We start from the raw sequence: 22,895 nt of genomic DNA on the forward strand, positions 1-22,895 counted from the left end.
GCAAGCCTTTGTAATATGGCTTTATATGTCCTTTTTTAACCGTTCTTTAGTCATTTTCCCACCTAAGCATTTTTAAAGCAATCGCCACTAATGAATTCTGTGGGCCTCCCGATGGCACAGAAAACCAGTGAACAGAGAAAGGGCATTAAAAAAAAATCTCCGAATATTTTGTTCCTTTTTATACAAATGATTAATTAGGACTCCTGCTTTATGGAGGCTAAAGATGCATTTAATTTGGATTTTTAACAGATGGTTAATAGATGTTAAAAACACACTTGCCGATTGTAAATGTCCACTTACTGAGACTCAGTAACCATGTAATAGGTGTTTTATGTATTAACTACAAAGATATTAAATTAAAAATTGATTTTAATAACATTCTAGTATTTTACTAGCAATCAGAAACCATCCTATAGAATCTAAAATGCTTACATATATATTTAGAAATCTCAATTTAATAGATAATCCAAGAGGCTTAATTATGCCCATCACCATATTGCCCTTCATATAATATGAATATAATTTATGATTATTGAGCCTAAAATGTCAGCCACGAAAGAACTTACCGAGCTGTTGGTACAAAAGTACATCACTCATAAAAACAACAAACCATCAGGCATTTAAAAATTAATTACACTGACGTACCATAGCCAACCTGTCACAGTCAATAAATAAGTACGAATTGCTTATTTACAGAGACAGAATGCAGACTTGGTACAGTGATACAAGGGCTGGACCTTCCCAGAGAAGAAAGTATTCTCAGAACATAATTCTATCTGAATGCATCCAACATCTGATTTTCAAGAACTGGCTCATTGCAGAAAAGAAGCTTTTTGAGGAAAGCTTGGTCTACTAACCATAATGCTACCAGCTGCTTGTCTTCTGGCGTGGCGTTGGGGCCTGAGTGGGTTTTTAGTCTCACTGCATACCTTAAGCAAGAAGAAAAAAGCCAATGTGAGTTAAATGAGACAGTTTTATATTACTGATCAGAGAGCTATGCTGCCAATGTCGTTTGATCTGCCCCTTTATACATATCTGTTCAAGCTACCAGACACATGTTTTTCCTGGTTGTGTTTCAGAGCTGTTTTGCCATTAGCAGTGCATCCCCGCACTCTTTAAACAGCCATCAACTCTCTTGATCATCCATCAGTCCAGAGGGGAGCCTAGCTGGCGAGGTGACACTGTCCTACCAAAATAACCTCTGCTGCTGCAGAGACCCAGTTACACAGAGTTCATGCAGAAAGGGGTTTAGAGTGTTTGAAGGCAGCCAGCCTGCCTGGAAGCTGGTGCTGACCTCACCCTGCCAGTTCTCAGTGTGTCTACCCAGATTTGCTCCTCCGAGCACAGCACGGCAGAGGGGGAACATGTGGCTCAGAGCTATTTTTGCTCACATGACATTACATTCAAACTCTATAAATATTAAAGATCCACAGAGGTAGCACTGGTGTTTCAAGAGTGTATGTGCTATGCAATCACAAATTGGTTTCTGGAAATCTCAGCTTCCAGCTGAATACCTGAACAACAGACAAGGTTAGAACAACACACAGTGCTTCTGGGCTCACTTCCAGAAAAATACCTGTTCCCCATAATTAGCTGCTTGTGATTTTTTCTTACCTTTGATTTCAAATTCTAATTCTGGTATCTGTGCAAAGATTCAGTATGAACGTTTTGTTTCTACAGGCATACCTAGCAAACCACTCATTTTTTTGAGTTGCAGTGAGATCAACAGCAATTCACATTACAACACAGCCACAGCTATACACATTATTGAAAGCAATGGATCTGTAAGCAAAATTCATTTCCAGAATTAGGACCATATATTTACTGCCATGAGAAAAGACAAGGCAGATGAAGAAAGAGCTTTCTGTCGTTTGGAAGAAAGAAAAAAAAAAAAAGGGAGGAATTACAGGGATGGAAAAAAAAAGAAGGGAAAAAATTGCAGAGATGGAATGTACTATTCTCTTACAGAAAAAAAAAAAAAAGGTATCTGATTTTTTTCAGTAACCTTCCAGTTAGAAAGCTGGCCTCAATCCACTGAAATGCACGAGAAGACAGCCCTAAGTGGAATAAAATGCCAGTGGACTTATTAACATGCAAGAAAGTCTTCACACCAACACTGTCCAAAAGAATGCTATTGTTTTAAAAGCTCTGATTCATTATGAATATGATTAAAAACGAAAATGTGTTACTTCCTATGAGCTTAATCCTGACAAGAACTGCATGGTTGACTGTCCTGAGGAATGATACCATGGTCAGTGTCAGCGCAGATTTCTCCCCTAGTGTGTCTGGGGTCGCTCTCTAGCAGAGTCCCTCAGCTGCTGCAATGATTTTGACCTTCGTTTTCTCTACCAAGGACACTGCCAAAAACAATAATTTTAAGTACCAGCTATAATGAAGAAAAGGACTTAAGAAACATACTTTCTTCAGAGGGACTGTGGATGGCACTGAATTCTAGACTACCTTGTTTGGAGAGTCATGATGGTGACTAAAGGTAGGGGTAGCTCTGGGGTGAGCTGCGCTCCTGTTTCCTCTGGCTACATTAGGAGCACACACATCAAATGGACTTTGAATGTCCATTTTTCTACCACTGTTCACATCTTCTTTCAGGTAATCTTTAAACAGCAATCTTAAACATGTTGCAATATTTTTCAAGTTACCACTTCATGACAATGTTTTGTTATTATAGATTACTGGTTTCCTTCACTGAGTAGCTCTGGACTTAAATCATGAAACTCTTGAAGTGATTTGCAAATCAGATCAGGAAAATCTCTGGGATTTTTTGTTTGTGTTTTTGTTTCTTTATTTTTTTTTATTCTTCAGAGTTTCTTGATTTAATTTTGAAAGAAATCACAGATAATACATATACAATACATATGGCTAAGCAGGCCCTTGTAAGAAGTTCACTTCTACCCTTTTACTGCATGTATGAAAATAGGTGGTAATGCAGATGAGCATGTTTGCACAGAGTAACCCCCGCTGTCATCTCCTTCCTTTCCTACCTGATGAGTTCAACTGTTTCTGAATACATGGTGTAAGGGGATTTAGATTCCATTGGGCCTTGTTCCATTGCATTTCCACACTCAATAAACGATAGTGCTGCTTCTGCGTAATTCAGTGCCTTTCCAAACTTCTCCACCTGAAGAGAAAAATAAGGACACAGAGATGTAATCATCAAGATGTCGTTACATTTGATGGGATTTTCTCAACAAATATTGTAAACTTGACACAAGTTGATATATCTTCAGCTCCACAATTCTTCCTGTGAGAAAGCTAATACCCATCAAACCCTGCGCATCAGTGAAAATCTTAAGACACAGAAAACAGAGGTAGAAAAGGCTCTGAGGTATTATTTGTTCCACATTCTTGTGCCCAAAGAAGGGTCAGCTCTGCCTAGGACATTCCCAACAGTGTTTGTCAAAGCTCTTCCAGTGCTGGAAATTCCACAAACTCATGCTGTCTTTTGTTCCAGCTTTTATCTTTCATTAAAAAGGGTATCACACATCCTTGCAAATGTAGTTTTTTTATCACTCAACAAAGAATGGTAATGTATATTGAGAACTAAGAGAAGAGAATTACTTTGACTACTAACTCTTATACAAAGGCTCATCTCTGTTCTCCTGTCTTCTTTATCCCTACCATTTTCAGCACTGGTCTCCTTTTGTCAGGAATTTGCTTTCTATATTCTCCTCCTCTTTTAGGGACTGCTCTGCTCTCTCAGCATCTTCTGCCATCCTCCTTCCTTGCCCCGTTTCTTCTCCTATTTTTGGTACTTCTTTGACTTTGTGTGTGTATTTGTGCACTTACGTGCATATACATGCATGTCCTCAGTAATACTGTATATGCAAATATGCATCTAATGTTCATATGTGTACACTTACATGCCACTTATCTGCCCAGAGAATTTCATTTTTGATGTGAAGAGAGAGATGAATCATACTAATACCTCTCTGTCCTGACTTCCCTCTCCTTCAGTCGGAACTCCTGCGGTACATAAAGCCCATTAATGGACTGGATGCATTTGGTTGAAATCTGATGCACACAGTGAAAGGTTAATGGACCTTATTCTTTTCCAAGGGAAAAAGATTTTAAATAGTAACTTTGGAATGGCACACTAGCTTCAATCTATTTTAGGTTCTTATATGACTCCCACTGCGATCATACCAGAGAACTTCACAAACTTTTTATTATATTTCTCCCCCTGATGCTCCAGTGCAGGTGGAAGTGCTATTATCCCAATTTCACAGATGGGGGACTGAGGAGCAGAGAGACTTAGTGTAATTTTCAAGCTGCTCACTCTAAGTGCCTGTGTCAGGTAGTGCAGTGCCAAAGTAGGAGGTGTCGAGCCCAGCAAGGTGATTCAAAGTGCCTGGAGGCACTTTGGCAATATGGTATTTTCCCCAGGCTGCCTACACAGCCAGGGAGGGAGAGGAAGCATCTGCAAAGGGCTGTTCACAAGGTGTAAGTAAGGTGCTGGTCCACTGTGTAGGGAAGCTGATCGTGGATTTCAACCACCTGATACTGATAGAAAGCTATTTAAACCATGCCTAGGTGACTTTGATGCAGCAAACCTGTGGCACAGCAGAGAATAATGCTTGCAACTCCTCTTTCTGGGAGTCTACCATAAAAACATTTCTCTCCAGGCTAAGAATTTCCTTTGCATATTAAGTGATCCTTTCCATTCTGTTTAAAGCAACACACTTAACTGCACCATTTGTACTTCTCCACAATATTTTCTGATTTTAAGACTCACTTTAGAGTAATATGGAACTGAATAAACCACAGAAATTTGTGCTAATAAACTCAGGTAGAGTGTAAAACTTGGTGTTGGTGTTCTAAATTAAGCACTGCGTCTGCTTCTGCTTCCTTGGCCTTTCTACATTCTGCACAGCTGAGAAAAAAGAGGTGAAGAAACAGAGGCTCTGAGCCACCTTTTTTCTTTCCTGATGGTATGACCGCAAAGTGTCTGTCTGACAGAGCAAGGCAGGAATGCAGCTACCCCCACCTGCAAAGCAGCCAGGCTAATGCAGGGTCCCACTCCATCTACTGCGGTCCCAAAGACCTCGTGTTGTGCTGGCTTGTCTGTGGCACCAGACAAACACGGCCTTGGAAAGAACTGAGGGACAGCTAAGCAGAGCTCTGCTGCAGCACTGCATACTTAGTTGCACCTGTTTGTTTGGAAAGACAAGCATCTTTTCAGTGTTCCATATAACCTCAGATTCCCCTTTTTCTTACTGCCTACATTTTTAGACAGGTCAAAGCCAGGGTCAAAAATCTGTTTGTTGCAACAGTACTTTGTGTGCTAGGTGTTCCTCTAGGATTACAAAGCTTCCTTGTCTGCTTCTGATTATGTTGGAAAACATCTGCCATGAAACCAGGATTCTTTTGGCACTGAAAAGACAAAGCTCTTTAAAAAAAAGTACAAATACCTCAGCTACACCAAATTTGGAGATGCAATTATAGGACCTAGCCAGCTAGTTAAACTGAGAAGATAGGTATGTGGATTCTTTAGGCAGCCTCCATTACTATAGTTACTAATTAAAGCAAAGGGATAAATGGAAAGTTTTATTTATCCAGGCCTTTATCTTGGTAAGTCATTATTTGTTAAGTCATAGTTTATTGGGCTATGAACATTTGATTATATAAACATTTCTTAATTTAACAAGCCTACCCATCCTTATAATAGATTTTATAATTACCCCAGCAATACTGCACTGATGAAGAAACTGCATTACAAAAATTATTTGGAGCAATGTAACTGGAAAGAAAATGTTCTCACCATTGCATCTGCTTTATGCTTCTTCCGTTTAGCTTCCTGCATAAAGTAATCTGCATTGCGTGGTCTACCAGGGGAAAATAAGAAGACATTTTATTATTTTCTGAAGTGCAGAATATTTTAAGGTTATTTTTCCCTTATTTTAAACCTGATTTGCAAACATTTTTTATGAAGAAAATACACTTATCGTGTAACTATGCATCTTCTATTTTCAAATTGCTGCCTGTGGAGACAATAGCATTTATGGCTGTTCTCATTCTTTAGAAGTCAGTGATTCAAGTAAAGAAAGGCTAATAAAATGCATTTTTATGGATTATATAAACTGCTTCCCAAATTAGTGCAGTTTTGATCGGCAAAATGGATACACGCGGTAAGCAGAACAAGATATTCTGTCTTCTCCTCTCCCTGGTGCTTGCTTACCTCTTTTTCTATTCCTCTATGTATATCGTTATTTGCCTTGGCTTCTCCCTCCTCTCAAAACAAGTGTGTGTTTAATCTCTCCACTTTGAAAACACACATTGAACCTGCTTGCTTCCACAGCTACATCTTGCTCTCGTCCCTCTTATCTGTAAGCATGCTGAGTGCTGTTTACTTTTGCTTCCTGGAGTTCATCTCTGACTCAGTGCTGGGCCACCTGCTGCAATTCCACTGGCATTCCTCGTGCCAATTTCTGCATTGATTTCTCCTCAAACAGATCTGGGAGATTCCATCCCTTCCTTAACCTATCTGACCTACTGACTGCAGGGCACAAATTCAACTTCTGTTGCTGTCCTGAAATTCTCAAGTGTGTTTGTAACCAGATTTATTTATTTATCCACTCTCATTCAAACTGGAAATAAACTGATATCTCCTTGTCACCGTGTCAGTGAGCTCCTCATGGCTGAAGCTAATTTCTTCATCTCCTCCCACAAGTTCTCCCTATGGCACCTTTATAAGTCAGTGTGGAGAACAGCCATTTGCCACGTCATTTCAGACCATAACCTTGCATCTTCAGTCATTGCCTCTCATAAAAGACATCACATTTCCTGACCCTGCAGATTCTTTCTGTGTCATACATGTGGGAGGTGACCTTCTTTCTCTATTCAGCTAAAATATGTCCTGGTTCTTCTTGGCTTATGCTGTGGTTACTACATCCTTGTCTCTCTCCGAGAGGGAAGTTTTGACTTGCAAAGTAGTTTTCTTAGTATTGGTTAGAGTGTCATTCCTTTGTCCTCATCTCAAGAAAATGAGATATTCCCGAGTATCTGGAGTATGAATTCTGATATTTTTACTACTCATGCTTTTAAGAGCTTGGTGTTGTAAACGATATGTTATTATTGCCACTCAGCAGTCTGTTGCATGTTAACTCCAATAGGCAGCTCAGCTTCACTCACTCACTCACTCACTCACTCACTCACTCACTCCCTCACTCCAGTCCCATGGGATGGGGGAGAGAATCAGGAGAGTAAAAGCACATAAGAATAAGAAAGTAAGAAAACTTGCACATTTTGATAAAGACAGACTAACAGATAAAGCAAAGCAGAACAAGGAATTCATTCACTGCTTCCCATGGGCAGGCAGGTGTTTAGCCATCTCGTGGAAATCCAAGTGATTGCCAGTGACTTGGGCAGACAGATGCCATCACTCCAAATATTCACCCCTTCCTCCTTCTTCTCTGAGCTTTTAATGCTGAGCATGACACAACATGGTGTGGTCGGCAGTTCCAGCTGTGCTCCCTCCCAGCTCCTTGTGCAATCCCAGCCTCACTGCTGGAGGTGTGGGGTGAGAGGCAGAAAAGACCTTGAGACTATTCCAGCCCAAGAAAATCATATTTTTTAACTTTTTTTTTCTTGAAATTGAGATTTCTGAGCACATGTATTTGGAAAATGTTTTGCGTCAGTCAGAGAAGATGCGGATTTTAAAAGTGAAGTGGGATGGATGAGTAGAACATTCATGCTCATAGCAGTAAGAACATGTTCATATCCAGAACTGAAGTAAGTGGGAACAAGGGGGAACCTCTTGACAGAAGAGGGCAGCCTTATAACTTCTTTAAGAACATAAGGCTATTTGAACAGTGTATTTACTTAGTCTGTTTCTTTCTACTTATGTGCACACAGTTTTAAGGACATTAAATTGCATCAGAGAAAGTTACTGAACTTTATTTTGAAGAGAAGAAAGGCTAAATATAACTAGATAGAAATGAAATTCAAAGTCTAGCTAATTTTGGATGATTTCTGTCCTAAAAAACTTGATGATATGAAAAGCAGTTCCTTTGTTCCAACTTTCTTTAAAATATTATTCTCCCACAGAGTGAAATTTCACCCAGCTTACTCTACCTGTTAGGTCAGAAAGGGGACTAGACAGCTTTGTCTCCCAGTATCTCACAACCTACTGCAAATACTTCCTATGCCCCAGAAGATGTTCTTAATAAGAAGAACCATGTGAACAATCACTGGTCTTGGTCAATTATAAAACATTACACATTAAAACAGTGTTAGCTTGATGCAGAAAAAATAGCTATGTTTTCAGAAACACTGGAAGAATTCTTAAAAAAATATCGAGTTCTGTCACTTTTTGTCTTGTGCAATGACCTAGGAAAGATGGTTTACTATGAAGACTGAAAAAGCAAAGCCAAGTAGAACAAATCAACAAAACAAGTCTCATCTCTCTGAAATGATGAAAGTGATGAACTTCTACAAGAGCCTGTCAAATTCAGGTCGTTAAAACACATCCTCTCCAACATTCCCTCCTATATATCACCCAGCACTATATGTCTAATTTTCTTGTCTGAAGCATGGTAAGAGGCTGTAAAAACGAAGTGAGATAACACAATGTAATTATGGTTGACTTATTTACATGTTAATTGTAAAATGGTTTTCAACCTGCAGCAGGATTTATTCTCCTGAGTTATGATTAGCAATGAAGGTATTAGCAAGAGACATGAACATTCCTGAACCAAGAAGACTTGCACTGAGGGCCCTGCTATGGGATGTTTAAGCATAACACAGAAACTGAAGTCATTGGTTTGTACTAAGCTGCTTGCAAAATCTAAAATAAAAAAATGAAGCTATTAAAATGCCATTTTAAAGCAAAGCATAAATATATTCTCCATGTGAACATTTAGGTATTTCCATAGGAAAAATACAAGATTGATTTAAAAATCAGGGCATGTCTAACAGAAATTAAGATGCACTGGGAAAAAATGGATGGGGTATCACTTTTATTAGCTTTCTAAACAGAACTTGTTCAGTAGTGTTAATAAACATGCCAAGTCAAATTCTGATGTCTTTATGCTACCTGTGAACTACTGTTCTTCAATTTATTGCTACATGTTAATGACCTTTCTATTCAGATAACTAATGTGCATGTTAGGTGGAAATGGGAAGCTGAAACGTCCAACAGATTCAATGTATTTTTTTTATAATTTTAGTAACAAAAAGAGGTGCTTAAATTTCATTATTTACTGTTTTTTTTAAACAAGACTTAAAGGTTTCAAGTTCAGTTTCGTTTAGGTTCCCACTGCATATGAACATAATCTGTCTTTTTAAATTCAGTATACTAGTTTAAATTATTATGTTGTGAAGTAAAAAAATAAGAAAAACACCCTCTTTTATGGGATCCTTGAAGATAAGAGGTTGCCTAAGCTCACGGACATATGCAGACACATGAGAAAACTAATGCATAAATTAATTATTCTGGATAGCTCTTTTGCATACTGCACATTTTTTATCTATGAAGTTTGTTATTAATATTCTGATTTTACAGACTCTGAAGTTACCATGACCAAGAACCCATCTCTGCTACAAACGAGAAGGTCCATGCAAACCTCCTCTGCAGCTTGACCTATTTAGTTACATTGGTGATAATCTCAGACTGGAAACTTTACAGGTAATCTCACTGGATGCTAATTTCAGATACTATATGTTATTGATGAAAGGCATCCTAAGGAGCAGCAAATGTGTTTTCCCACTGATGAGATTCAGAAAGATCTGTGGCTAAAACCCTTTTCAGGTCTTTGGTGTCAGCTTTGCAGATCACAGCTTTTCTACAGCCTGAGAAATGAGAGAATAGAAAAAGATTTCAATCCCCTTGCAGATCACATCCTTGCCACAGCCAGAGAACCAAAAGAAAAAAAAAAATTCTGGTACTAGGCTACTGGTTGAACTGGAGTGCCTGTGAGTAGCAGAAGCAGCACTGGAGACTCTTTATGTTTACTGGTCATGAATGTAAACTGAAGTCGCAAGGAAACTTATTCAGTGACTTCTGGTTTTCAGACAATTGGGTCAGATTCTCCTCTTCAATTAGTTACAACTGTATGAATCTATTGGCATCAGCACTTTCACTCCAGATTTACAAACAGAATTCACACCTCTTGTTAAACAAAAAATTTAAAAAGTAGTCTGACTTCAAATTAACATGTAGAAACAAATGTTTTATCTCTATTATACTGCACAAGAAAGTCTTTTGTTTCTGAATATCTGATTGTTGGTACTTTCAGAAATATAGTCCTCTTCAACAAAGCCAAAAAGGAATTCTAATACACTGCTCTAATGCATCTCATATATCTCGCTGAATGGCAAGAGAAAGAGCGTAAAGCATTAGAGCCAACTAAGTCAGGCCGCTGGTGAATTCTCCCTGGGATCAAGTGTCATTATGTGAAACTGGCTGCTCTCGAGGAGAATTTACCCGACTCTGTTGATTGGGGAAAGCAATCAAGTACCGCTGGAACGATTTCAACGCATTCTCAGTCAACACCAGGCAGTCACCTAGGCACTGCAGCAGAATCCAGCCTTTTACAGAACAACCCCCCCACGGCTAGATCTGATAGTACAAACAAGGCCAGGCTTCCTTTTCAGCAGTGGCATTCAAACCATTTATGACTTTGACAAGGGCAGCCTCAGTAGCATGGCTGCGGTTGAATCCAGGATGAAATTTATCAAACAATCCACTACTGTCCAGAATTTCTCTCACTTGCCTTGGCACCGCTTTCCCTGGGAGCTTGTCGAAAACCAGCGGGAAGGACAGCATTTCCATTGCTTGTTATGTTGTGCGGGATCCCAGCATGAGGTGGGATGGCTGCGGGCATTGTAATTACTCCTCTGCCAGAAGCAGCCTTTCACAATTTCCAGGCTGTTGAGCTCCTAAGAGCGGTGTTACCACTACCCAGGTGAATGCCTGTGTGTGTACATTTCTCTCATCCTATTTAGCTCCATGCCATTACAGTGCATCTCTGCCACCTTTGTCTTCTGCTGCCTCCGCTGAATTTAATTTACTCCAGTTTAGCAGATAATTGCAAAAATGTAAACCCATGCAATAAAAAAAAAGGAAAGAGAATCAAACAAAGTGAATCAATAAAAGCCTAACTTTGTACAGTAATTTATCAGCATCTACTGCAAAATAATCTCCTTGGAACTCAGGGCAACCACTGGTATTTACAGAGTATGGTGTAGCTTAGACTCCAATATACAATTTTAATTATACTGCATTCAAAATCACATTTTTCATCTAATTTTTATATTTTATATGAACTAAATACTAAACTATACCATTTTCTGCTTCATTTACATAATCTACCACTTGTACATTATTTCTTACTGTTGTACGGTGCTTTATGAGGATACATTAAAAAAACCTAATAAAAGTTCAATTAAACATCATAAATGTAGCCAAGCGCATATTTTAATACCCTTCAGAGATAATACTGCTGAAGTGTTGTAAAAAAACAAGCTAGTGCTTCCTCAGTGTACAACAATTGCATGTAGTAAAAGCAGCTTAAATCACAATTCTAAATATAGGACCAGTTTCCCAACTTCAGTAATCTAAACCCTAAAAAAATGAATGTGTTGGAAAGGAGTAGAACAGTAAAATGAGCAGCTTTAAAATATGATGAGAGCTAGGGGCAATCAGAAGAAATTGGCTAGCCAATTTCTAGGGTGAACCCACGGCCAGTTTTGAAGCTGTGCCAATATATGCTGAACTTTCAGTCCAGGAGGAGAAGAAAATCCTGTAAGGGCAGGAAAACCACATAATGTGAAAGGCAGGTGTATACAGCCTATTTGCTGTCTCATAACAGGATGTGTCAGGAGCTTGTTTGACATGCAGGGTCATAGATCAGGGTGTTCATCTTTGTGGTGAATGATAGAGCCGAGCAGGTGTTACTATACAAAACAGTGCTCTCCCCTGATGGATCATAGCCTCCTGCCCATTCCACCACCTAAAATAAATGCTGTTTTGTGGGACATGGCACTGCTGTGTCTGAGGCACGGCACACGTAGTGGGTACCCACTTTGCCATGGCACTGCCAAAGTGGGTACCCAGCTCTGTGGAAGTCTCATGCTCACCCTGGCAGACCCAGCAGGCTTGGAAGTTCAGCAGAGGAGCATGCAAGTGGAGAAGGCCAGGAGATAAATATTGAGCCAAGGGCATTTCAGAAAGATAGGAACAAAGGATCTGATTGGAGTTGGGCCAAATGTGAGAAAAATTTACCCAATCACAGAACTACATAACTACTATCTTGTTGGGTTTAGTGTAAAAATAGCTTAGATAAGATGAATACACGAATAGTGCAGATACCTAGAGAGGGAGTTACTGTTCCAAAAAATAGCAGACAAAATTAAAGCCTAATCTAAATGAAATGCAGAAGTATAAAAACAAGTGGGGACTCCTATTTTGGCAAAAATGCAAAATCCCCCTGACTAATCATGTCAGGGTAGTGAAATACAGAAGAACATGAGAAAGAGTCAAAATCTACTACAAATTCCTGTGTATGACCCAGATTCATGACTTAAAGAAATCCATGTGAAATCAATATCTAGACTAAAACACACAAGGGCAAAGTGTACAAGTGAAGAGAGAGAAATGAATCAAGTATTCACCATAGGGACTTGAGTTCCTGTTTAAAAAGCAGAGACAGAAAACACTGTGTGCTTGCACATAGACTACAATTTTGTCTCTTTTGAGGTATGTTAAATAGATGTTCTGAATGAAGCTAATTTCAGTCAAGGTAGAGTGACAGCCTTTATAATCAGTCCTACAGAGACAAAGCAGTCCAGATCTATTTTGTTTTAAAATGCCACAGAATGACACCTTGAATTCTCAAGAAGCATCTGAAAAGCAAAGGCAGAAAGGCCTTTCTGGGAGAGGGTCTACCTGGCAGCCAGCTCAGATGTTTCTAGCTCTGATGAGGGAGAAGACAAGGTGTGGGTGAAACTGTTGGGTGAGAGTATGTGTGAAGCCTGAGTCAGTGCTGAAAGAAGCAAGTGATCCTGAAACAAAGACCCTGTCCAGGGATCCTGTCCTGTGGAGCCTGTCTAAGACACTTCAGTAACTACAGGATTTGAAAGAAATCATAATCAGGCACTAAAGACCAGGAAGACATCTGATAGGGATTTTGGGAATTGATGTTCCTCACCTGTGTTAAATTATCACAGTCCCTCTCTAGTTCCATGACTTGTGGCTGGTTCTCAAAATGAACAGGGTATTCCCAGGCTAAAAATAAGCTTGAATGGTCCACCTGTGATTCTCTAAAGAGATTATGATTATTTGCCAGTGTGGTTTGTCATCACTGAAAAATGAAAATATCTGTTATATGTTGAAGGAATGATCAGGAAAGCTCTAACACATCCTTAAGGAATCACAGCTTTTGCACCCTAGGGCAATTGCAGTGAACCTTTTCATCTAAAAGGGAAACTTCTGGGTAATTATATTGTTAAAAATGGACTTGAAGCACATTCTTCAAATGCATGTGAAGTTATTTTCCACTGCCACAAGGACAGCAAAGCTGTCTTGGGAATTAAGCCTCAGATAGAGGCACTAGACTATTGTTTCCACATCTCATCTATGAATCCTGGTATTGAGGGCAATGAAAACCCACACCATTCTGTGAACCAGCACAAGCAGACAAATTCCCAGTTACACTGTGATGGACTTGCAGATACTAGTAGAAAAACAAAATACAAGGAAAACAAGCTCTGTCAAGAACCACAGATGTTGCAGAACAGCAAAACCAATGGGAAATTAGATGAGACTTCCTCATATTCAGTGTAAGACCTAGGCTACACAAAGAGCTGCAGGGTTTGGACTATCCTCATTATCCACTGCAGACATCTGCCCATTGCTCACCGTGCAGAGGTGATGAAAGACTGGGAGATACTGGTGGAAGAGACTGTTCTCTCCCACCTGTGAAATTCAGTTCTGCTTCTGGAACCTGGAGGAGTGTTTGCTGAACCTGATTGGAAGACCCTTGTCTTGCTTACTGTTATGATTTACTGTGGACTGAAGATATTTTCTAGTCAATCTGTAGAGTAAGAAAAAGCTACATTAAAATAAATTGATACGAACAAATTCTCTTTCCTAAGTGGCAAAATATTCAGACTATTTCAAACCTGAGTCCATCAACAGAACCATTCATTCCCTGCTATGCCTGTGCAAGTCAAACAAGGAGGGCAAGGATACCAGATTTATCATTTGGTCATCCATGCAGTGTAATTGCTAATATTCTCCCTGGCATAGTTTTGAGCTCAGTCTGAGACAATGCTTGGGCACAACTTGGGGACAGCACAGACTAGGGACTATTCTCAGGAGACAGTGAATGTTCTTTGTTTTGGGGAGTGAAGACAGTTTAATCATATAAACATAATCATATAATCATATAAACCTAGGCCTGCTGAACCACTTGCCTACAGGAGCAGAGGAGGGGTATGGATGTAGCTAAGTTCAAAAGAGGTCCACAGCTCTGGCTTTCCTTTGATGACAGGGACTAGTGGCTAAAAAATTCTATACCCTGTGAAAACCTCCTGCTAAAGCTGATGAAACATCTGTTTCCCACCAAAACAAGCCCTCATAAAGTGTCCTTTTAAAAGTGACACGTGGTCTTGCAGAGAGCAGGCAGCTAAATTGTCTAATCATGGGAGGCAGCATCCGGCATGTCTAATGTTATTTTTTCATGGTCAGCATACATGTGAGAAATTCAGTGCCATGAGTAAGAAGGGAAGAAGAGGAAGACTAGGAGGGTCAGATGAAGTCTTGAAATCCTCTAAATCCAAGAAACTGGGAACAGTCCACAGTAACCATATGAATTTGTGAGGAACTTAGTGTTGTAGGTGTTGGTCTGACTAGTTATTTTCCAGGTTGCTGATAAGAAAGAGGAGCCACTTTCTATTCCTGAACTGTGCTCCTCAGGCTGTGTTCAACACTACAAAAGTACCTCTAAATACTCCAGGAATCCTTGAGGCATTTTGAACAATTCAAGTAAGATTACTTCCAGATGTATGAGTCAAAACCTAAGAGCACCTTTTCCTTTCCACTCTGAGGAGGAATAACAAGGAAGAGAAGACTGAAAATGAGACACTTCAGGTTCAAGTCAAAACAAAGAGATGTGCCAGAAAGTTTATTTTCATAAGCTCTATGTATTACACCTTTACAGGTGAATATTTTCTGGGTATATGGTTTACTGTTTGTCAAACAAACATGGGAATTCTATCTCACTATGGGATATGTCCCTTGGACAATGTCTAGCTGATGGGTGTCTGTAGCACCTAAACCCATAAAGGTGGAAGAGACATTCAACAAAATATGAACTTTAAAAAAACGCTGCAGAAGATGTATTATCTTGCTCCTATAAGGCAAGAAAAAAAGAAAAATAAATGTAAGTGAAGAAAAACCACACCCCAAGTTTGAAATTAAAACTTAAAAATCAAGTAAAAAAATAACCCCAAGGAGCATGGGGTTTCTGATTTAGCTATAAGGAAAGCTGGGAAGCTGGGTACACTCTGCTATTTTTTTATACCACACAAGCAGTATTTTAAGGAGGGTGTCCTTGGGCACCCACAGGATGTCTATGACTAGCACTTCAAGGACAACAGACTTTGTTCCTAAATGCAGTTATTGGGAATTCTGTTATTCAGTGAAATTACAGAAGGACTCAATATGGCTTGAAACATTATTATGTAGCCTTGAAAACGTTCTCTTCATGAAGTCAGAAATCGCCAAAAATCCAGGAAATCTTACTAAAAGTTACTACTGGAAACAGCATTGATGTCATTGACACATGTGGCATGCTGGGTACCTCTAAGTATATCGGGATTCGTCAGCAAACAATGGCAAACCAGGGGAAGCAGAATTTTGCCTGTCTTTTAAAGACTGTTAGCTGTATTTACTGTTATACGGCAGTGTATGTGTGTACAGCACTCTGCCAAGCAAGATACACTTTTTACTGACCTACTTGTCTTCCAATTTATTGCTAGTGACAGCTGTTGTCAATGATCTGGAGAAAATAAATTGAGAATACAGTAAAGACGCACTGACTGGTCAAAAAAATTAGTTGTTGTTTTAAATCAAATATAAGGGATTTAGTCTTTTTAAAACTTTAGAGTCTGATTAAAATTAAGACTTTAAAGCCATGGCTGGATTACAGTAATTCAGAACTTCATGGATTATGAGATGAAATACTTCATAGGCATCGTTTAGGACAAATGCTGCCATTAGGATTACTACATAATTCAGACCTACCGTATTGCGTTTCTTCAAATCCTCTGCTGTGTTGCTATACAAATTTGAAAGGCACTGGGTGCCATGTTTAATTTGATCCTTCTAACACGTGAGTCAAATTTGTTGACATTTAACATTTGCAGCCAGTCTAATCTGCTATATTTCAGTGACTCTTCTGCAAAGGAATTTCAGAATGAAAATCCAGTGTAGCTGGTATTCTGGTGGTGTATCCCAGCTACAAGTTGTGGATGACAGCTGCAGTGTTTGACAATCTCCCTCCTCTAGTTAGCACAACAGGCATTTTACTGTTTCTGGGTTTTAAGGCCAAATTAGGACATATTTGATTCTGTGTTTTATCTTTTTCGCCTTTCTAGAAATTTTTTAGTGGTCTACAAGTTGCTTGGGGATATTCTACATGGAAGGCACTACACATGAACAGTTTAATTGTATCTCTCTCTGAGAAGATGAAATGGTTTTATTGGAGATGCCTGCCAGAGGAATCACTTGTAACACTAATGGAGAAAGCTAGTGATAAAAGCCTCTCAGATGACAGAGATGGTGACCAAAGCAGATCTCCTGTGACTATATCCTAGGGGAAAAACAAAACAAACCAGTCTGGTGGTGGGTTTTTTTTTTTTTTTTTTTTTGGTGTTTTTTTTTTTTTTTTTTTGTCAGCAGCTTGAGGGAAAATTAGATGAAGACACAATAGTTTTGTTGTAACTGTTTCTGTGTTTTTTTCTAATCCAGAGATGAGCACATCCTACAATTTTGACTTTTATCTAACACCTTTCTGCCTTGTATGTACATGTTTAAACTGCAGAAAAAATTGAGCAGTTGCAAGTACATTATAAATGATAGAGTATTTTAAGAGATATGAAGAGTTAGGTAGTACTTATAAGCAGTTTCATGTTTCCTCAGTGGAGACTGTTGAATAAGTGTACCAGGAGAGTTAAAAACATGAAGGGATGTGGAGAAAGAGGGTGAATAAGGATATATACACAGGGTAGGGAGTTTTCTCCAAAAGAGGCAGAAAAACTGATCACATTTATTCAGCTGACATCTGTTTATGACTGCCATGAATATACACAAAAATTAATCTCACCAGTCCTCTCTTCTTGACATACAAACCAGTTACATCCTTTTGAAGTCCACAGGAATTTTATTTATACTCTGAGGTAGGAAACGTGGTTTCCTTTTATGAGAGGCTTCTGTCTCTCTAGTAACCTTGAGACAAGATAGTGTGAATAAGCATAACGACAACAACAGTAATAATAATAATAAATATTAAAAATCCCAATTCTGGTAGAAAGCAGTTCTTAAGGAAACCAGGTTGTTTGTTATCCCAGGGTTTCCTTTGGTATAAGGAAGTTCGAGATGTCATGGGTGAAAGTCTGGAAATGTGAAAAATATGTCAGGGTCTCACAGCTCAGAGCTTCAGGCAGTTTGAGGCACACCTTGAACAGAACCTCTTCTACACTAACCAGAAACAAATATCAGTATTTGAAGGCCATAACATCACCAGTCAGAAAGAATCTTGATTTTCTAGATACTAGGATTTCAACCCTCAGTTTCACCATTATATTCACTAAATAATACTATGTCCTAAATGACCTTGGGACAAACCAGCTTTTTTAATTTACCATAAAAAGAAAGACAGTTACAAACTTAAATTATTTAAAGAGGAGGAGAGCAAGGGATGTGTGAAGAATGAAGTGGAAGTGGGGAGGGTCAGGTGTCCCTCCAGATACTCATGTTAACCATTGCTGCTTCCTGCTTCCCCTGCCTTTGTGATATCTTTAGCTGAGCAGAAGTAGCCACAACAGCAGCAGCTGTCAAGGCTCAGGGATGCAGGGATGATTCCAACCTCAGGCTTGCCCTGCTCACCTTGCTTAGGTGTTGTGGGACTGGACACCTGCCAGCTGCATTCTGCATCCTGGCCCTTGGCTCCCTGTCCTTTAGGGAACAGCCAGTCCTTGCTGCTCCCTGATGATCAGGGACTCGTGGTAAGGGCTTGCAGTGACAGGACAAGTGACAGTGACTCAAAACTGAAAGATGGCAGGTTTAGACTACCTGTTAGGAAGAAATTATTTACTGTGAGGTGAAGTATGGGAACAGATTGCCCAGAGAAGTTATGGAGTTATCCATACCTGTAAGTGTTCCAGGACAGGCTGAGTGGGGCTTTGAGCAACCTCGTCTAGTGGCTGGCAACCTCATCTACTGGGTGGCAATTCCACAGAGTGGAATTGGCACTCAGTGATCTCTAAGGTACCTTTAAACTCAAACCATTCTATGGTTCTACTATTCTATGGTTAGAAATTTAATTTATGTTGAAAAATTAAGGTTTTATATAGTATTTCTCATTCATTTCTCAATGGACAGTAAGGATTACTGCAATATTTCAGGCATTGTCTCAGTTCCTGTTGGACAAATTGTATTTTTCTCTCTTTAAATGCCATCGTTTTCTTTATTTTAAAGTCGTATGTACTCACATATCATCGAAAATAAGCTTTGTTCTTCTGCAGTCCCTGGGTGTGGTGGACAGAGGTGACCAAGGCTCTGTCTGGAACTGTGGCTTATTGCAGAGAAGAACATTTTCTGAATTGATGTGAACTGCTTTCTAGATAACAAACAGTAGATAAGACATTTAAGAATTGGCTAATAACTTAAAAAAACCCCAAGTAACAAAAACAAGAGACTCTTTGCATTGTGTAGTAAATTGGAAGTTATACATACTCCCTGCTGAAATAGCAGGAAAATGAAGTGTTCTGACACTGACGGCCACAAATTCACAGATATTGCTCAGAGCACTTTGTAAAGGGTTTGAGTTTCAATATGATGTACAGGAGAAACTGAGATAAACTATTAGTAACTATCAAAATACTCTGAAACACAGTAAGTGAAATTATTGAAGAATAGATCTGTTGTCATTTAGAAGATTAAGTTATACTTCTTGCCTTCAGTTTCCAACCAAGCACTGTACCTTGCTTAGGAGAGCATGGCTCACGTTTGACTTGTTTCACACTACACTGGTGATATGCCTGTGTTGTATAAATTTGTAGTCCAGGTTTCTTTGTGCTCCAGAGCTCCCCTGATCAGCTTTAAAGACCACTTCTCTCTGCTGCAGTGGAAGTGCATGTCTTTTGGCAGGGCCTCATGCACTTCCTCAGCAGCAGCTCTGTTCTTCATGTGGCCTCCTGAGCACCTTCATCCCATCAAATAGGAGGGTGAAGTGAAGACCTGCTGTGGGGGCCACTGTGCACTGATATAGAGTAAAACAGAGGTCCCCAGGTGGTTTTTAGTTGATAACCACTGCCAAAAAATCCTATTCCATGGTCAGGTGATGGGCAGAAAGGCACCAGGGATATGGGGAAAAAAGCTCAAATGGATAAATGCCCACTGTGGGCAAGCTTTGCTTGCAGTTTCTCTCAGATATTTGAAGGATCACTTGGGCCTGCCAGTTGGGCTCCAGACGGGAAGATGGGCTAAAACAAAGTTAAGTTTAACATTTGTACTTCATGAGCTCTCATCTTCTAGGTGGCACATCCAGATCAGTTCATCAGGCTAAAGTTTTCAGATGAATAACCAGATATATAAGAATTTTATTGCAAAGGTTGTTAAATGTTGACCAAATGGTGCATTGCTAGGCTATGCAGAAAATCTCAGTGAAATGCATTTGCTAAGGGTGTGGATCATAAAGCAATCACCTTTTACTTTTGATTTCCAGCACATTTGCCTGTGAAGGAATTTAAATTATTTTCAAGATACCCACTGAAGAATTGTAATTATAGTTCTGAATGGGTTATAAACTTCAAAATTTATGTTTTGGAAGTTAAAATGTTTAAAACTTTACATTTAATTAATGAAAAATAAATTAATAACTATAATATGTTAAAGCCCCTTTTACTGGAATATTTTATGTAATTGATGTTTTTCAATTTTCCAAAAACTTCTGTGTGACATTCTTGGAAAACACAATATATGGTAACCTGTTTTTGAAAACATGTCCAAAATTAAGATTATATTTACTACTTCCTCTTCCACTCTCAAAAAACAAACACACAAACAAACAAAACCCCAAAAAACTCCAAATATGCTTAACAGATACAGGGGAGCCACTTATCCCCACAGCAAAAAATTACTGGGAGAGGCCACTGCTACAATTCAGGCAGCTTGTTTTCCTAGTTGGAAAGGAAACTATACTTAGGCTTTTGAAGCATTTTGTACATCAAATAACAAACACGGCAAATTGATACAGAATAAAAAACATGAATAGCTTTTGTAGCAAGGAGAGGAGCATGGGCAGCAGAGTCCTTTAACAGCTACTCTAGATGCTACAGCAGTGGGCATCAAGATGATAGTATCAAATTGCTTCTTCTAGGAATTTCACATAAAGCAGAACAGCGTCATGGGGAGGAGCTGACACTAGTCTGCCCCTGATCACCTGCTCTCAGTGCCTTGTAGGCTGGAGGGTAGGGTATTATTTTGAATGATGAGATGAGAGAGAGATGGAAATTCCTTCAATCAAAAGAGCTAACAGGCTCTTCACTCCAGCATTCTAATTACAGAACTCATGCAGAAATGGGGGCAGCATCTACTCCTCTCTCTCTGGGCTCTGAAGGCAGAGGCCAAAATGCAGTGTTGTAGTACAGCCTTATCTGGAAGAGTGGTCTGGGCACACTTAGTGTGAGCAAGACTCTGATAAGGATATGAATACAACTCTGATGGAACTGAGTTGTGAGGCTGGTGCTAAGATGTCACTGGTGTAAGTAGAATCTGAAGAAGTTTGTTCTAAGACAGGTAGAAGAATTAATCTGCAGGCACACCCATGGCTAGGCAGTGGCTGAGTGAGCCCTTACACAGTAGGGGCCTTATGCACCATGAATGTAGGGGGCTTGCATCATGCCCAAGCAATGCTCTGGAGGCCTAAAGCCATTCGTTTTGGGCCATTAGCTTTTACCTTTTGCTTATGTAGCCTTTGCTATTTGCCTGTTTTACAGCCTGCCCTCTTTCCTTTCTGCTATGCCTTGCTCAACTCCAAACCAGAAAAGCTGAACTTAGAAAATAACATTCATTATTACAACTTTTTTGAATTTTTTTTTTTTTTTTTTTTTTGCATAATGTTCTGCAAAACTATCACAGACTGCAATACAAAGTGGAAAATATACTGCTAAGCTTTCTATTGTGAACAACAGCATACACTTACATTGAAGTCTCCAGGATGTGGCTGCGACTGGATTTCACCCTTATGTTTTTTGCTGGAGGAGATTGAAGGTAATAGACTGCTGCCATTAGGTCTGCTGGAGGAAGTTAAATCATCGCTGGAATATTTGTGTTTTGATGCATCAGAGAGGGGAGAGACGGGTGACCGAAGCATTTTCTCATTTTTATTTATTGGTATTGCCAAGCTGGAAATGGAAATTACAGTAATGGAGTGTCACAAAGCTGGCTTTGAGAAAGGTAAATGTTTTATATATTACCAAAACTTTGAATTTAAAACCTGCTGGCAGGATAAAGTCTATTGGTATGTGGAAACGAGCTTACAGTATTGGGACCAAGAGTTCATTTACAAATTTGTATCATGTTTCTTCTCTTTCCCTTCAAGGCAAATTGTCATTCTGGAGTTAATATAAAGTCTGTATCGGAGTACTTGAAAAAAAATACAGAGATAAATGGCTACTTGCTCACCATTTCTTAAGGGATAGCTGGAGATGAAGATTAGGCTCTGAACTGTAAGTTCAGGTTATGGAGCCCTATTTCACCATTACAGGTGACAATTTATAAGCCATGGCAATAAAACCATATGTGAACTAAAACAGGAAATGTGTTTAAAGATGACTGGCTTGTCTTTGTGCTCAGTGCCCAGCCTTTAGTAGCAGTGTTTATACAAATCTAATACAGATTTAGAAGACAAAGAAAGATAGGCTGATAATACAGACAAAAGGAAACATATGCAAACAGTTGACACAGAAATGTGAGCTGCTCTATCTTCTAAAGCAGAAAGCTGTAACACAGACAGTATTTTCAGCTTTCATTTATTTGGGAGAAGTTTTGGATGAGAAGTCAGACCATATAAATATGCCCAGAAATAAACTTCAGATGCACTAATTTGAAGAAAATATTTAGCTGAAAATCTTAAAGCAACACACAAAAATGCAAGTTTTTTTAAGAAGATAGTTGGCATTAAGACTAAAACTGCGTTTAAGGTCAGAAAGACAATTTTAACACTATACCTTTCCTTGTCACATTCCCCTTTATTCAGCCTATTACTTTTTATGGACAATTCTCACCTCTTTATAGTTACTGTATCAGACAGTATACACTTAATGGAATCACAAAAAAGAATACAGTAAAAACTATACTTCATTTCTGCACATAATTTCAGGGAACAGAGCTAATTAAATGTGCTCTTATCATACATTTGTCCATTTATCTGGCAAGTCTTTTTAAAAAGTAGCTGTAAAAGATGTCATGAATTGTAATTCGGAACCTTTTACTGTTTCACATGGCATAGTACCGTTAAAACACCACATCAACTGTTTCGCTTTAATGACCAATGGTGTTTATGAAAGCAAGACTCAGAGTGTGAAAGACAACTGTGTCCTTCTTCTCCCTCTAAGAAAAATAAGATCTTTAGCACTATGTTGAACGTGCAGGC

The 22,895-nt window shown here is 39.1% G+C and overlaps 1 protein-coding gene across 1 annotated transcript in view; it reads right to left on the minus strand.

Annotated features, from left to right (window-relative positions):
• The window catches only part of AFF3 (ALF transcription elongation factor 3), a 315,602-nt gene that overhangs the window by 10,448 nt on the left and 282,259 nt on the right, over positions 1 to 22,895 (minus strand). The window contains exons 13-17 of the mRNA XM_066176588.1: positions 21,444 to 21,645; positions 18,730 to 18,857; positions 5,777 to 5,840; positions 3,000 to 3,136; positions 858 to 929 (exon numbers count right to left, since the gene is read on the minus strand). Of these exons, the coding sequence (XP_066032685.1) occupies positions 858 to 929; positions 3,000 to 3,136; positions 5,777 to 5,840; positions 18,730 to 18,857; positions 21,444 to 21,645 (603 nt within the window). The remainder of the gene's footprint in view (positions 1 to 857; positions 930 to 2,999; positions 3,137 to 5,776; positions 5,841 to 18,729; positions 18,858 to 21,443; positions 21,646 to 22,895) is intronic.

The sequence above is a fragment of the Chamaea fasciata genome, unplaced genomic scaffold, assembly GCF_029207755.1.
Source record: "Chamaea fasciata isolate MVZ Bird 193981 ecotype frontalis unplaced genomic scaffold, bChaFas1.0.hap1 SCAF_2, whole genome shotgun sequence".
Lineage (NCBI taxonomy): Eukaryota > Metazoa > Chordata > Aves > Passeriformes > Sylviidae > Chamaea > Chamaea fasciata.